At 43.4% G+C, this 17,681-nt stretch overlaps 1 protein-coding gene across 1 annotated transcript in view; it reads right to left on the reverse strand.

Annotated features, from left to right (window-relative positions):
• Positions 1-205: 205 nt before the first annotated feature.
• Positions 206-17,681, reverse strand: part of LOC311140106 (plasminogen-like) — a 24,536-nt gene continuing 7,060 nt past the window's right edge. The window contains exons 5-12 of the mRNA XM_084175043.1: positions 17,046-17,203; positions 15,029-15,064; positions 14,553-14,667; positions 6,962-7,036; positions 4,298-4,435; positions 3,968-4,074; positions 2,766-2,908; positions 206-2,606 (exon numbers count right to left, since the gene is read on the reverse strand). Coding sequence (XP_084031169.1) covers positions 2,337-2,606; positions 2,766-2,908; positions 3,968-4,074; positions 4,298-4,435; positions 6,962-7,036; positions 14,553-14,667; positions 15,029-15,064; positions 17,046-17,203 — 1,042 coding nt within the window. The 3' untranslated portion in view covers positions 206-2,336. The remainder of the gene's footprint in view (positions 2,607-2,765; positions 2,909-3,967; positions 4,075-4,297; positions 4,436-6,961; positions 7,037-14,552; positions 14,668-15,028; positions 15,065-17,045; positions 17,204-17,681) is intronic.

The raw sequence follows: 17,681 nt of genomic DNA on the forward strand, positions 1-17,681 counted from the left end.
ACACACGCACACGCACACGCACACACGCGCGCACGCGCACGCATGCACACACACACACACACACACACGCACACACACACACACACACGCACACGCACACGCACACGCACACGCACACACACACACACACACACACACACACACACACACACACACACACACACACACACACACACACACAGTATGAAAAGAGTGAAACAAGCTCTAATTTACACTGTAAATGTATTATTAAAATGTGAATATAATAAAATCATATAGTTTATAATATGAAGACCCAACCCGACCCTTTAAAAATAGCAGCTGTTATAGAGTTTACAGTATACAAGTTTATAAACAGAGTGACCATATATGAGTAAAAAACTACGTAAATAAGACATTGGAAGTGGAAAATAGTATTTTACACACACTACTTTACATCCTATTTACATAACAGTAAAATACACTCACAGCTCTCTGCGCCAATTCTATAGTTCACTATTGATTCCTGTCCACCTAAAAAAAAGGCACTGAACAGGCCAAATACTGTGACATAGGTTAAACTACACACTGAATATTTTAGGATGTAGAAATTGGATGAAATTATAAGTCTTCTTAGGGGCCCAGGAAGAATATAAATGTTTAGTTTGAAGTGATCATTAGTTGTCATACGTACACATCTGCTTTCTGTGATTATAAAAAGGATTTCATGACTGATTTTCAGCACTGAAAGAAAACTATTATTACATTCTCCAATGTCATTACACTTACTGCATGTCAGTATTGTTCAAAGAAAAATGACTGACAAAGTGGTATGTTTTGGAACACAAGCCATACTTTTCATGTAATCCGTATTGCCATTCAGTGTACCTCCAATAATAATGATTGACACACTGAGTTTAGAACATGTATCAAATAAAAAGCCGCTATAACCTTTACTTCCTCTATTAGCGAGACGTGTCGCTTTGTCGACGTCAATGGCTGGCGCCTTCTCACAAGGGCCAGATGTATACAAATAAATAAATAGACTGCACACTACGTTCTAATCCGTTTAAATATAAAACACAGAGAGTAGAGAGGAAGCAACTCCACTGACGTCTGGTGTGAGCGAGCCAAGGAAAGGCCCAGATCTATAAGACCTATTAAATAACACAGAGTGCCAGAAATACACTCAATAAGAAACTTCTAAATGTTCTGAACTCTGACCACATAACACACATGCAGCCCACCAGGGGCTAGTGTAGAGTTCCCTCCAAAACTGGAGACATGTTAGCCATGTAGGCTAACTGCTAACGTTTGGCTAAGTAACTGTTAGCATTAGCATTAGTTAGGCAACAGTTACTGAACAGTCTTTCCAAAAACAACCACTTGGTGAATGGTGTCTAGAAACAACCTCTCTCACCATTCACCAAGTGGTAACTTCTAAATGACTGAACTTTTAGCCATTCCATCATTTGCCCTCAACGTGACCCAGTAGCCACGGATCGTACCAAGTCCTGTCTGGATCCCTCCTCGCATGGCTCTGGTTTTGGTTCTGACCAAATTCAAGTATTTTCCAGGAGACAATACTGAGTCATCCATACCATTCCTATTGTCTTGTGGGTGCAGTGAGAGAACGAATCAATTCATCCCTCTTTATGGCTTAAGAGTATCCATATATTTCACTCACAAAAATGAACTGTACATGTGCCAGAAACTATTGTTTAGAAATGTTATTAAAGCTAACGTCTCAATCACACCGACAGCGTCAATGCGTTTTGGTACACCAGAAGTACATTAATTTCCAATGGAACGCTGTGTTTGCCTTGCAGCATTGCGTTGCAGAGGCAGTTGCAGTGCATTCTGTGTGGTGCATATGTTGGATTTATCGAACGTATGTGTCAAACTGTAAGCGTAGAAATGGTAGCAGAAGGTGAATGTTGACCTTTTGTTGCACACAATCCAGATGATGCTGCATACTATTTTGCGCAATGACGCTATCGGTGTGATCAAGGCATAACAACCTGGTCCTCCATTAAATCATTTGCATATTATAAGAATCCTTCATATCCTTTTCAGCCTCTCTGAACATGTCCTTGTATTCCCAGCCTCTGAACGTCCCAAAATATCTCTCCTTCATTCATAGTGTTTTTTCCCTCCAAAAACTGAGGCAACGTCCAGCCACGAAGCCCCAAAATGGCTGCTTCCCATAAAGTCAGTTTCCACATTCTTACATCTCCCAACGGTCTTGTTAGTTAGGCATCCTCTGTTGGAGAGATCATTCCCCATCCTCCTGGCTTGTGGTACAGTCCTAAATATTCCACCCCTCCTCTTACAGTGCTGTAGTACAGTCCTGAATGCTCCACCGCTCCTCTTGCTGGCTAGTGGTACAGTCCTGAATGCTCCACCCCTCCTCTTGCAGGCTTGTGGTGCAGTCCTGAATGGAGTGGTTTGGTCGGTGCTTCTTCCAGTAGTTTTTCCTCCAACCTGGAGTAGTGTATGAAGACTTTGTGGATCCACCCCGAGTAGTAGGCCACATTGACGAAGATGGCGGGCCGCCGGGCCAGGGCACAGCCTCGGCCGTGGATGCTCACGCCCACAATTACTTTGCTCTCCCGCTCCTGGCACACCAAAGGGCCACCGTAGTCTCTCTGTGAGGGACGAACCAAGAGCAGGTTAGCGTGGTGCTTATGCAGCCAATCAAAAGGCATTATGATAGATTTACGAATAGCTTGAAGTAATAATTGAGTCATGCGATGTCGAGTCAACGCATGTTTCAGATGATGTAGAGTAATGTATATGAAGCTCACCTCACACACTCCCTGGTCTTTAATGCCCCCGGCACACACTTTGCTGTCAGAGACGGGCATGTTTTTGTCGTGGAGCTCAGAACACCTGTTGTTACTGACCATGGGCAGACTCACAGCTTTCAGTGCCCCCTCATATCCTGTCCCTGGACAGGAAGTAGCCGGAAATAAAGCAGGAAACAGTCAGTCTACTGTTCAAACACCATTTCACCATATTCCAAACCTATAGCCCTAGACAACATGTTTGTCTATATGGTGTCATTGTGGGGGACTTTATTCACACATTCAAGACATGATATCCTAAGGTCTCTTTTCCTACAATATCATGGATCTCTTGATCCAATACCCCCCCCCCGTTGCTCAATTGGTATCAAGGGACCTAACGTGTGCCAGGAATACGTTCTCCACACCATTACACTACCCCCACCAGCCTGTATCGTTGACACCAGGCAGGATGGGGCCATGGACTCATGCTGCTTATGCCAAAACCTGACTCTGCCATCAGCATGATGCAACAGGAACCTGGATTCGTCGGACCAGGCAATGTTTTTCCACTACTCAATTGTCCAGTTTTGGTGATCGTGTGCCCACTGGAGACGCTTCTTCTTGTTTTTAGCTGATAGGAATGGAGTTGTCTGCTGCAATAAGCCCATCCGTGAAAAGGACCGACAAGTTGTGCATTCCGAGATGCCGTTCTGCACACCACTGTTCTACTGCACTGTTATTTGTCTGTTTGTGGCCCGCCTGTTAGCTTGCATGATTCTTGCCATTCTCATTCGATCTCTCATCAACAAGCTGTTTTCGCCCACAGGACTGCCGCTGACTGGATTATTTTGTTTGTCGCATCATTCTCGCTAAACCCTAGACACTGTCATGTGTGAAAAGCCCAGGAGGCCGGCCGTTTCTGAGACACTGAAATTGGCGCACCTGGCACCGACAATCATACCATGTTCAAAGTTGCTTAGGTCACTCATTTTGCCCATTCTAATGTTCAATCGAACAGTAACTGAATGCCTCGATGCCTGTCTGCCTACTTTATATAGCAAGCCAAAGCCACGTGACTCACTGTCTGCAGGAGCAAACCATTTTTCGTGGACGGGGCGGTGTACCTTATAAACTGGCCACTGAGTGTATATATATATATAATACATAAGACACCACACAGGGATAAGACATAACATAGGGATAGTCATGTAGGGCAGTACCTTTGGTCTCTCCCCAGCCATACATGAGACAGTTGGTTCCGTCTGTGATCCCACAGCCTGCTACTGGGAGCTGGATGGTGAAGGCATGCTCAGACAGAGGGGCAGGCCTAGGGGTGGACACATAAACACAGTGAGGATACACACACGTGAATGAATGAATAAATAAATGGTTGCTGTGCCTACAATGCATGATTGAGAATGAATGAACGAATGAATGAATGGATGAATTGATGAATTAATGACACTTTTGTATTTATTTTACCCTTATTTTACCAGGTAAGTAAAATGGCTGACTGACTGACTCACTGAATGAATAAATGTTGTTCTTACTTGGCCAGTTTAAGCAGGGCCAGGTTGGATCCCTCTGGGCCACAGACCACGTGTGCGATGCGGAGCCTGGGGTGGTCTGAGGATGAGTCGAGGTGAAGGAGGCCCACCTGTACACTGTACTCACTCAGGTCTGGAACACTGAGGACCACAGAGACTACTGTCAGAAACATTACATATAGGGTTGACCACACATAATAATAATATAATACAATACAGTAAAATACAGTATTGCAGTATTCTATTATATTCTCTGTATGAACAACACTTAACATAACACTTATCATTGGCCACATACTTGACCACAGCTACCAGCATCACTAAACCGACAATAGACTACAGAAAACCTCAGCATATACTTTACACACTCACTAAATCTGGCTCCTCAACTTACTGTGTTAAATGACCCACATACAGCACATCGCATAGTCAGCAACAAGCTACTGGACTAATGCTGATGCCAATGACCACAGTCTTGATGGAAGCAAGGTTCTGTAATGTCGGCATGAGGAGTACAGCTAAACCACTCACTACTAGAATACCAAGCATGAACGATAAGAATGCATTAAGAGTTTTACACAGTCTAGATGGGGAGGAAACAGTCCAGGTCTTATCTGATTGACAGACTCATCTTAAAGTTGAACTTCTGCGCTTAAGCATTTTTTATTATCTGTGGATGAGGCCTGGCTTGATTTGTTGCCAAAATGTCTCTCAAACAACTATGAAGTAATTGTAAGTTCACTGATAAAAGCTTCTTCTAAATGACCCTCTTATTACAGTGTGTCATCACAAGGTACAGGAGTTTTCCTGACCATAATATTATTTACCACAGACACTGTTACTTTGTAAAGTGGCTTTGGGTCCTTGAAAAGCACTCTACAAATGACATGTTATTTTATTATTATTATTTCTTGGCAATTATTTGTTATAGCCTATTACTAGGGCTCAACATTTTCCTGACTGACTGACAAAAAAAACTCCTGGCCCAACCTCATATTTCTGGTGTACTATGATTGAGATAGCGCCAAAAACGAACAAAAATCTATTGAAAAACTGGGTCAAAAGCAAAACCATAATCTAAAGCCCATACATACATTAACACACTACATGGGTCAAGGAGCTTTTCATTCAAACTGCTATTGCAGATCTGGACACAGTGACATGGTACGGGCCCAGAAGCTAAACAGATCTGTAGAGGCTGGAACATCCTGGGCCATATCTCAGCTCTGCTGGGGCAGAGGGGCTGTCACTAGCCCTATCATAAACAGGATATGGGCAGGCTGCATCTTCACTTAGAATGAGAATGGGGGAAAGAGAAGATGGGAAGCGGGAGAGAGGGAGAGGAAGGGGGAGAGAGAGAAGGAGGGAGATGGAGGGAGAGGAGGGAGGGAGGGAGGGAGGGAGGGAGGGAGGGAGGGAGGGAGGGAGGGAGGGTGGTTGGTTGGTTGGGAGATAGTCAGATAGAGGGAGAAAGAGAAAGGGAGATAGAGAGATAGTCAGATAGAGGGAGATAGAGATATAGAGAGATAGTCAGATAGAGAGAGATAGAGAGATAGAGATATAGAGAGATAGAGCTATAGTCAGATAGAGGGAGAAAGAGGGAGATAGAGAGATAGTCAGATAAAGGAAGAAAGATGGAGAAAGAGGGAGATAGAGAAATAGACAGATAGAGGGAGTTGGAGAGATAGAGATATAGAGAGATAGTCAGATAGAGGGAGATAGAGGGAGAAAGAGGGAGATAGAGAGATAGACAGATAGAGGGAGATAGAGAGATAGTCAGATAGAGGGAGAAAGATGGAGATAGAGAGATAGACAGATAGAGGGAGATATTCAGATAGAGGGAGATAGAGAGATAGAGAGATAGTCAGATAGAGGGAGATAGAGAGATAGACAGATAGAGAGAGATAGAGAGATAGTCAGATTGAGGGAGATATAGAGATAGTCAGATAGAGGGAGATAGAGACCGAAAAGAGGGATGGAGAGAGTAGTAGGGAGAGGAAAAGACGGAGACAGAGTAGGAGGAAGAGGAAGAATAAGAAATTGATAGAGAAGCAGAGAGAGCGTATTATATAGACTCCCCAGGACTTTTTTTTCTCCCCAATTTCATGATATTATGATCTTGTCTCATCTCTGCAACTCCCCAACGGGCTCGGGAGAGGCGAAGGTCGAGTCATGCGTCCTCCGAAACATGACCCGCCAAACCGCTCTTCTTAACACCCGCTCGCTTAACCCAGAAGCCAGCTGCACCAATGTGTCGGAGGAAACACCGTTCAACTGACGACCGAAGTCAGCCTGTAGGTGCCCGGCCCGCCACAAGGAGTCGCTAGAGTGCGATGAGCCAAGTAAAGCCCCCCCGGCCAAACCCTCCCCTAACCCGGACGACGTTGGGCCAATTGTGCACCGCCCTATGGGACTCCAGTCACGGCCTGTAATGACACAGCCTGGGATTGAACCCCAGGCTGTAGTGAAGCCGCAACACTGCGATGCAGTGACTTAGACCGCTGCGCCACTCGGGAGGCTGACCGGGTCTTTGTTTGAACTCTGTTTCCATTCAACCCTTGCTCTCCTCTTTACACCTCTTCTTCTCCCTATGCCTCCTACTGTCTCTCACCTCTGCTTTGAACGAGGGAAAAAATAATGTGAGATAAAGATGGATGGAGAGATTACCAGGAGGAGAAGCACTGTTGATCCGTCAGCACCCATTCCTCTCGGATCAGCGAGCCACCGCACCAGTGAGTGTTCCTGGGTAGGAAACACAGGACACCATGATGAGCTTAGTCCTATACTCTATGGATGCTGTTTGTACTGTAGCCTACTCTTAATAAAAAATAAAGGTGTTTTATTGTCACACAGGTGCAGTGAAATATTTTGTTTTACAGGGTCAGCCATAGTAGTAAAGCACCCTAGAGAAAATGTGGGTTAGGTGCCTTGCTCAATGACACATCAACATACTTTTCACATTGACAGCTCAGGTATTTGAACCAGCAACCTTTCGGTTACCAGCCCAACATTCTAACCACTAGGATACCTGTTGCCTTCTTCCATCCATGTCAAGTCATACAGTCAAACCTTACGGTCTACCTCAACGTCTGGACATTGTTTCATAATGAGTGTGGATGTGTCTCAAATGACACCATATTCCGAATTTAGTGCACTGCTTTTGACCAGGGCCCAAAGAATGGGTGCCATTCGGGACGAAACTTGTAAGGAGTAGATCGATCGTTATCCTGCTTCAATAATAGAAAAGTTGGCATACACACAGAGCAGAGATCACCAAACGGTCGATTGCGATCGACTGGTCCAGGGCCGGACTGGGACAAGAATTCAGCTCTGGCATTTTATCCACACCAGCCCACATCACTGCGCACACCACCAACTCAGCCCAGCCTTGCACACACACCACATCCCCACACATACACCCTACACCCTGACCCTACACACCCTACTTAGACACAGGCAGTAGTGCTGACACATATGTAAAAACACCACTGGAGATACAACACACCACTATAACTGTTCCTCTGTCTGGAGATACAGCTCACCACTATAACTGTTCCTCTGTCTGGAGATACAACACACCACTATAACTGTTCCTCTGTCTGGAGATACAGCTCACCACTATAACTGTTCCTCTGTCTGGAGATACAACACACCACTATAACTGTTCCTCTGTCTGGAGATACAGCTCATCACTATAACTGTTCCTCTGTCTGGAGATACAACACACCACTATAACTGTTCCTCTGTCTGGAGATACAACACACCACTATAACTGTTCCTCTGTCTGGAGATACAGCTCATCACTATAACTGTTCCTCTGTCTGGAGATACAACACACCACTATAACTGTTCCTCTGTCTGGAGATACAGCTCATCACTATAACTGTTCCTCTGTCTGGAGATACAACACACCACTATAACTGTTCCTCTGTCTGGAGATACAACACACCACTATAACTGTTCCTCTGTCTGGAGATACAGCTCACCACTATAACTGTTCCTCTGTCTGGAGATACAGCTCACCACTATAACTGTTCCTCTGTCTGGAGATACAGCTCATCACTATAACTGTTCCTCTGTCTGGAGATACAACACACCACTATAACTGTTCCTCTGTCTGGAGATACAACACACCACTATAACTGTGCCTCTGCTCCAACCATTTGGTTACCCTCCCTGTTGTGCTGTCTATCTGTCTCAGCATCTTCTCTGCTGTCACTGTGTGCTTCTTCTTGTTCTCTGTCTGTCTGTCTGCCTGTCTGCTTAAGCCTCATACGTTATAAAAGAAAAGCTAACGACATAGGCTATTTTGGAAATTAGTGCCTGTCATACAGTGGGGAAAAAAAGTATTTAGTCAGCCACCAATTGTGCAAGTTCTCCCACTTAAAAAGATGAGAGAGGCCTGTAATTTTCATCATAGGTACACGTCAACTATGACAGACAAAATGAGAAAAAAAAATCTAGAAAATCACATTGTAGGATTTTTAATGATTTTATTTGCAAATTATGGTGGAAAATAAGTATTTGGTCAATAACAAAAGTTTCTCAATAATTTGTTATATACCCTTTGTTGGCAATGACACAGGTCAAACGTTTTCTGTAAGTCTTCACAAGGTTTTCACACACTGTTGCTGGTATTTTGGCCCATTCCTCCATGCAGATCTCCTCTAGAGCAGTGATGTTTTGGGGCTGTCGCTGGGCAACACAGACTTTCAACTCCCTCCAAAGATTTTCTATGGGGTTAAGATCTGGAGACTGGCTAGGCCACTCCAGGACCTTGAAATGCTTCTTACGAAGCCACTCCTTCGTTGCCGGGCGGTGTGTTTGTGATCATTTTCATGCTGAAAGACCCAGCCACGTTTCATCTTCAATGCCCTTGCTGATGGAAGGAGGTTTTCACTCAAAATCTCACCATACATGGCCCCATTCATTTTTTCCTTTACACGGATCAGTCGTCCTGGTCCCTTTGCAGAAATACCTGCCCCAAAGCATGATGTTTCCACCCCCATGCTTCACAGTAGGTATGGTGTTCTTTGGATGCAACTCAGCATTCTTTGTCCTCCAAACACGACGAGTTGAGTTTTTACCAAAAAGTTCTATTTTGGTTTCATCTGACCATATGACATTCTCCCAATCCTCTTCTAGATCATCCAAATGCACTCTAGCAAACTTCAGACGGGCCTGGACGTGTACTGGCTTAAGCAGAGGGACACGTCTGGCACTGCAGGATTTGAGTCCCTGGCGGCGTAGTGTGTTACTGATGGTAGGCTTTGTTACTTTGGTCCCAGCTCTCTGCAGGTCATTCACTAGGTCCCCCCGTGTGGTTCTGGGATTTTTGCTCACCGTTCTTGTGATCATTTTGACCCCACGGGGTGAGATCTTGCGTGGAGCCCCAGATCGAGGGAGATTATCAGTGGTCTTGTATGTCTTCCATTTCCTAACAATTGCTCCCACAGTTGATTTCTTCAAACCAAGCTGCTTACCTATTGCAGATTCAGTCTTCCCAGCCTGGTGCAGGTCTACAATTTTGTTTCTGGTGTCCTTTGACAGCTCTTTGGTCTTGGCCATAGTGGAGTTTGGAGTGTGACTGTTTGAGGTTGTGGACAGGTGTCTTTTATACTGATAACAAGTTCAAACAGGTGCCATTAATACAGGTAACGAGTGGAGGACAGAGGAGCCTCTTAAAGAAGAAGTTACAGGTCTGTGAGAGCCAGAAATCTTGCTTGTTTGTAGGTGACCAAATACTTATTTTCCACCATAATTTGCAAATAAATTCATTAAAAATCCTACAATGTGATTTTCTGGATTTTTTTTCTCTCAATTTGTCTGTCATAGTTGACGTGTACCTATGATGAAAATTACAGGCCTCTCTCATCTTTTTAAGTGGGAGAACTTGCACAATTGGTGGCTGACTAAATACTTTTTTTCCCCACTGTATGTGTTCCCCTGAATCAAAACCTACCATAAGTGTTAATTACTAAAGAGCACCAAACTAACATTTTCCCCTTGTGTCAGCCCATGATTTGATCAGTAATCATTTTATGAAGTCATTTATAGTGCTTTATTCAGTTGGCTAACTAATTTACTTGGCGGGGATGAACAGTCTTACAAATGCTTGACAATAAAATAGTGAAGTTATACCTAATAAGATAAGGGAATTGTTAACAGAATGACTGCGACAGAAGAAACATATTTGTGGAGAGAGAAGCTTGTGGAGAAGATCAAACAAGTAGGCTAGTTGCAGTAGCTAGCGTTAGCAATTCAATTTAACATCAATAAGCTAGGACTGACGTTAGCATCTGTAGCTTTTTGCTAGTAACAAGCCTGGATTAGGGTGTCATTCAGACCACAAAATGGCTAGTGAACACTTCACACTTCTGTCCTAATATTATATGACATTGCTAGATAGAGTAGTAGACTTACTGTTAACATTTTGATTATTTGAGAAGTCACTGTAGCCTCTTTAAATGGGACAATATTAGTAGCTTTAGGAAGAGCTAGCCAAGTTAGCTTAAGCCAGTCCTTCTCAAATTTTGGGGCGCTTTTGGGGCGCTTGGCTTCACTGCGACTACGGTGGGAGACGAGGAAAGACCGGTATGTTTACTGTGTCTAAAAATGTTGGCAGCGGACAGCATGAAGCCAATTAAATTAAGGCGTCACTTAAAGACATTACACCCCAATCACGCTGATACACCCCAATCACCAGACCACTAAAAACAAGAGTCTTCTCTGCTATCTGTGAGGAGATGGGAGCTGAACATGAAGCTGTGGTGTTTCACAGTGAAGCAAGGTGGCTGTCACGAGGAAAAGTCTTGTTCCGAGTTTTTGAGCTCAGAGAGCAGATAAGAATTTTTCGGAGCAGGAGCACAAGTATGACCTCGCAGAAAAATTTAGTGATGAGAACTTCCTGGCAAAACTGGCCTACCCGAGTGACATATTTGGAAAGCTAAATGAACTAAATCTACAGCTTCAAGGGAAAGATAAACACCTCAGGTCACAGACAAGATCAGCTCTTTCACTCGAACGCTTGCAATGTGGGACAGGCGACTTGATGAAGGAAATACTGATTCATTCGAGAACCTGCATGAATTTGTTGACACTACTGACTATGATGCCACCTCAGTGATTCCATATATTAAGGAGCATATTTCATCACTGATGGGATTCTTTAAAAGTACTTCCCTGAAAACAGTTCCCAATATGACTGGGTGAGAGATCCTTTCAATGCACCAGCTCCAAATGGTTTCAGCTCTGCAGAGGAGGACCAGTTCATTGATATGACGTCTGACTCCACATTGAGACTGAGGTTCACATCACAGACACTGAGTGAATTCTGGCTGAGTGTAGAGAGGCAGTATCCACTCTTAGGGCAGAGGGCCATGGGCATTCTTCTTCCTTTTGCAACATCTTATCTTTGTGAGATTGGCTTCTCTGCTGTTGCTGCACTGAAGACCAAGTACAGGTCCCAGCTAAACATTGAGCAGGAGCTGAGAGTTGCAGTATCATGCTTGGCCCCGTGTAGCTCAGTTGGTAGAGCATGGCGCTTGCAACGCCAGGGTTGTGGGTTCGTTTCCCATGGGGGGCCAGTATGAAAATGTATGCACCCACTAACTGTAAGTCGCTCTGGATAAGAGCGTCTGCTAAATGACTAAAATGTCAAATGTAAAATGTTATTAACAAGTGTAATAAATAGACTACTGCGGTTTTCAAAAATTAAGTTGTTTCATTTAACATGTCCCAAGCAGAAATGCATGACTCATGATATTTTGATGTATAACCTAATCCAGTGACTGACATGAATTTTGGGTTGACAATTAGACTATAGTTGCTATATTTTACTGTCGAAATAGGACTCCAGAGTTTCCTGATTAAATTGTTTCAATAGAGATGAATTACATACATACACTCTTAGAAAAAAAGGTGCTTTCTAGAACCTAAAAGGGTTCTTCGGCTGTCCCCATAGGAGAACCCTTTGAAGAACCCTTTTTGGTTCCAGGTAAACCCCTTTTGGTAACAGGTAGAACCTTTTTGGGTTCCATGTAGAACCCTTTCCACAGAGGGTGCTACATGGAACCCAAAAGGGTTCTACCTGGAACTAAAAACGGGTTTTACCTGGAACCAAAAAGGATGCTCCTATGGGGACAGCTGAAGAACCCTTTTGGAACGCTTTTTTTCTAAGAGTGTATTTATGTACCCTAACTAATATCATATGCTAATTAAGTTGGGGTTCAACACCTGAGGAAGTGGAAACTCAAAGGACATTAACTAGATTGCTAACTCTAAATATAATACCCACTGCTCGTAGCTATGTATTCATCCAACAGTAAAGGTAATGTCCTAATAAAACTTTGCAATTGTCTACCTATGAGAGCTATAGGCCCATGCCCTCAGAATGGCCAGTGTGCATTTCACGCATGCCACTCCATATCTTAAAGCCATATCATATCTTGGTTGTAGAATCGTTGCTATTAAGCTGAATAGAGAGTTGAGAAATAAAAATGATAACTCCAGAAAGCTGAGACCCTCCTCTCTTCGACAGGGACAAAGGGACAGAGCTTCTAAAGCTGTGTTTTTCCTGTAATTGCATTTTTAAATGTTATATGATCAGAACAAATTTTTCTCTCGAGCATATTGGGGAGAGGAGAGTGGCTCGCTCATCACAGCAAAACAGGCACAGGGCAGACACTTTCATTACAGGAATCATGAGAATAATGTAATGCACTTTACTGTTTGACCAAATGAGTGAGGTGACAATGTAGAATGTGTTCTTGCTACGTTTATAGGCACCATTTTCGTTTTTTACGATCCGTGATCTTGGCTGTCTACCTCATAGTTTCCCAAACTTGATCCTAGGGCACGTTTTGGTTTTTGCACAGCTGGTTCAAATAATCACAGCTTTATGAGTTGGTTATTTGAATCAGTTGTGTAGTGCTAGGGCAAAAAACAAAACGTGCACCCAGGGGGGGCTCCCCGGGACCGAGTTTGGGAAACCCTGGTCTCTTTGCTGATGCCGCGTTTGACTTTAAATGTGAGTTTTCGTGACCTCAGCTCAGCCTATCAGAAAACCGGGCCGGCCCATTTTGATAAAAAAAATCTTAACATGCCCATGGGCCGATGGCCAAGTCACCTTTTTCAGTTTTTATTTTTATATAAACAAAATATTTTAGTGTGTGTCCATTTTGACCAATAAATGATGCAGCCCATCTGGCATTTGCCAGAATTGCCAGATGGCCAATTCGCCCCTGGACTGGTCGATCTCCAAGGCATTCCTTGGACTGTTGAATAGGCTTTCGTTTTTTAAGTCATGTTTAAAACAACATCTGAGCGGTAGATCTCAGCCTGCATTTTGACTCAGAAAGTGATCTCGGCTCAAAAAGGTTTGGTGACCACTGGCATAGAGCATGAGACTAACTAATGAGAGGTGGAAAAGGGTTCCAGAGCAAAAAGCGAATAAAAAAGCAATAGAGTGAAGACATGCACATGAAAATATTGATTGATGTTGAAGACTCCGGTCACATGGGTAGTTTGAACATGGAAGCATGAATATGCTCAGCAGCCAATCGTTTTGTCTCTGTGAGTCCAAGTTTAACCTGCCTATGTTACGTAAGTCTTAAACTTCCATCGATATTTGTATGTTCACGTCTTTCCTCTATTTCTCTTTGAATAGAAGGATGCAGACACCACATAAAACACATGGTAATGTTAAGACTTTTATACAAGTTCAGTACACTCTTAGAAAAAAAGGTGCCATATTTTTGGTTCCAGGTAGAACCCTTTAAAAGGGGATGTACCTGGAACCAAAAAGGGTTCTACCTGGAACCAAAAAGGGTGCTACTATGGGGACAGCCGAAGAACCCTTTTGGAACCCTTTTTTCTAAGAGTGTACAGCTGTGTTCTAGCACAAACATAGGGCTGCCAAAACGAATACACTTTAAGGACTTCATCTTCAGAGCAATAACAAAATGGCACTTTGCTGAAAAGTGTTTAGCATAAAATGATATAGCGGGAGCACTTGTTTGCCTTGCAACCGACAGAAGACTCAAACTAGGAGTACCATGCTTATGTGATGAGTCACTTGGCCTGAGACCTCAATGCCTAGACTTCTGCTCAGCTGGCTAACCTAAGACTTATGTTAGCTCCCATAGCAAATGCCTTTTAGCTCAGTTGTCTAACACTGTCCAGCACAAGAGACCTGGGTTCAAACCCAGGTCAGTTACGCATTCAGTAGTGGTGTTCCTGTGCAGTGGAGGGCTCTTACCCTTTTTGGATACTGACAACCCAGCTACCATTTTTAGCCTTGTGGACCTGGGCTCCTCCAACGATCCGGGTGGTCTTGTGGATGAAGCAGGATGGCTTGGACACGAGAGAGATGCCTTGGGGTAAGAGAGAAGACAACTTATCTGGGTTAGACTCTGGGGAAATAGTTGAACTTGCTATTATTACTAAAGAAGAGAGTATGCTTGGTCCAGGTTGCATTATATTGAATGGCAGTGGGAGTGATCAGTTATCCAGCCAAGCATGAACTCAGGTAATAAATAAACTGTACAGCTATAAGAGAAAGTTACGAATAGAGGGAGATATACAGAGAGAGAGGAAAGGGAAGGGAGATAGAGAGAAAGAGAGAGTGAGAGCGAAAGAGAGAAAGAAAGAGAGAGCGTGAGAGAGAGAAAGAAAGATAAATAAATAGTAAGGTGAATAGTAAGCAAGAGAATGCAAAATTAATACTACACTCACTTCTTGGGTGGGCAGAGATGTTCGGAGACTTATCACCTGAAACAAAACAATTCAACAATTCAACACACGGACCTCACAAAGACATGATATTTCACATGAACCCACTAAACATTAACATACAAAGCATGCAACCTCAACCTCAACTCCCCTCTACAAAACCATTTAGTCCTAGCTCAACTTATCTCTGCATCTATCTGCATTGCAGTTGGGCGGCCATATTGAATTGAACCCACAGCAAATACATTTCCTCCAGCCGAGCTCCCAAAAACTTCAAAAGATATAACCGCGAGGACACTTGAAAGAGCTCCCCATCAATTTGAACTGATTACAGTCTGCCAAATATGATAATAATAATATGCCATTTAGCAGACACTTTTATCCAAAGCGACTTACAGTCATGTGCGCATACATTTTTACGTATGGGTGGTCCCGGGGATCGAACCCACTACCCTGGCGTTACAAGCGCCATGCTCTACCAATTGAGCTACAGAGGACCACGATATAGGGTACAACAAAAACAAATCACTAAACTCTGAATAACTGAATTGGTATGCAAATAATAAAAGCAGTCTGTATGAGATTCGACATCTGTTTGGAGTTTGAGCGTGTCACATTCTGTGCCAGCTAAGCGAAACCACTGCACTAAGTCATAACATAACTGTAACAAGTGATGTGAGTGAGTGAAGCTTTGCAGCAAATTTCAGCAAACGCTGATGTTGGATATGTCGTTAAACTACATCATTCATTGTAGTATTACAAATGTGCAATAATCATGTCAACGGAAACATCCCAAACAAAGCGATAACTGTATTACTCATGGAACTAAGCTCATTGCTGTGTCGTTGATGTCCCATAAGATTGATTGAACAACACTATGAGAGCTATGAGTGTTGCTAGACTCAATACTTTTCACTGTACTTTTATATACATTTATATTTTAGTCATTTAGCAGACTCTCTTATCCAGAGCGACTTACAGTTAGTGAGTGCATACATTTTCATACTGGCCCCCCATGGGAAACGAACCCACAACCCTGGCGTTGCAAGCACCATGCTCTACCAACTGAGCTACAGGGGACTAAATGTAATTGAAGATGAGGCATCATCTGATGATTGGGCCGCTGATGAGACCTACTGGGTCGGAACTCAGGTCTTCTGTGCGCGACAAGACTATGTTAACTGTCTGAGCTAAAGCCTAGGCACTAGCTCAGGGAGCTAACACAAGTCTTCAGGTCTCATACGAGATTACTCACCACAAGATTATGGCTGACTCAACCATTTCCGTTATCGATTACTTGAGATGTAGGGTAGATGTAGGGTAGATTTAGGGTAGATATAGGGTAGATGTAGGGTCGATGTAGGGTAGATGTAGGGTAGATTTAGGGTAGATTTAGGGTAGATGTAGGGTAGATGCAGGGTAGATTTAGGGTAGATGTAGGGTAGATGTAGATGTAGGGTAGATGTAGATGTAGGGTAGATGTAGGGTAGATGTAGGGTAGATTTAGGGTAGATGTAGGGTAGATGTAGGGTAGATTTAGGGTAGATTTAGGGTAGATGTAGGGTAGATTTAGGGTAGATTTAGGGTAGATGTAGAGTAGATGTAGGGTAGATTTAGGGTAGATTTAGAGTAGATTTAGGGTAGATGTAGGGTAGATTTAGGGTAGATGTAGGGTAGATGTAGGGTAGATTTAGGGTAGATTTAGGGTAGATGTAGGGTAGATTTCGGGTATATTTAGGGTATATTTAGGGTAGATGTAGGGTAGATGTAGGATAGATGTAGGGTAGATGTAGGGTAGATTTAGGGTATATTTAGGGTAGATGTAGGGTAGATGTAGGGTATATTTAGGGTATATTTAGGGTAGATGTAGGGTAGATGTAGGGTAGATGTAGGGTAGATTTAGGGTAGATGTAGATGTAGTAGATGTAGAGTAGATGTAGGGTAGACGTAGGGTAGATGTAGGGTGTATAGGGGATGAGACAGAGATTGGATGAAGACAGTTTTATTTTGGTATTCTTACAGCGTTTGAGCTTGCAGTAATCCCATGGGATGGAGGGGTCTGTAGTGTGACACCAGGGGCCGTGCTTATCCTTGTCTGGATTCCTGCACAAGTTCCTCTCCAGACCCACACTGGATTCTCCACTGGAAAACACAACATATATGAGGACACATGCATAAGCACATACACACAGAGACACATACTGTAGATACACACACACATACACACACACACACACACACACACACACACATACAGTAAAGAGGCCAACACGGGCGCACACACATACATACACACAGAAAAGTCTGACACCATAACTGTGTTCAGGTTGGAAACTTTGACTAAACTGTTACTATAGGGGCAGTGAATCCCTAGAGTTCCAGCTATGCAGAGGCCTTACAAGGAAGCAAAGCAGAGTTTTGTGAAGAGTGCTCTGGGGAATATGAAAGTATGCACTCCCAGTATTCACCACGGTTCAGACAAGGAAGAAGCTACAGACTCAACTCAAAGATACAGTTCGAACACTGTAAATGTGGACTCAAGATCTGGTCGTATACTTCACTGCACATAGACTAAACCGAGCCTTAACAGATGCATTCAGTAGTCTTGTTGAAACAGCAATTCCAATCCATCAGTTTCATACATTCAAAAGAATTG

Source organism: Coregonus lavaretus, assembly GCF_964263955.1.
Source record: "Coregonus lavaretus genome assembly, chromosome: 13".
NCBI lineage: Eukaryota > Metazoa > Chordata > Actinopteri > Salmoniformes > Salmonidae > Coregonus > Coregonus lavaretus.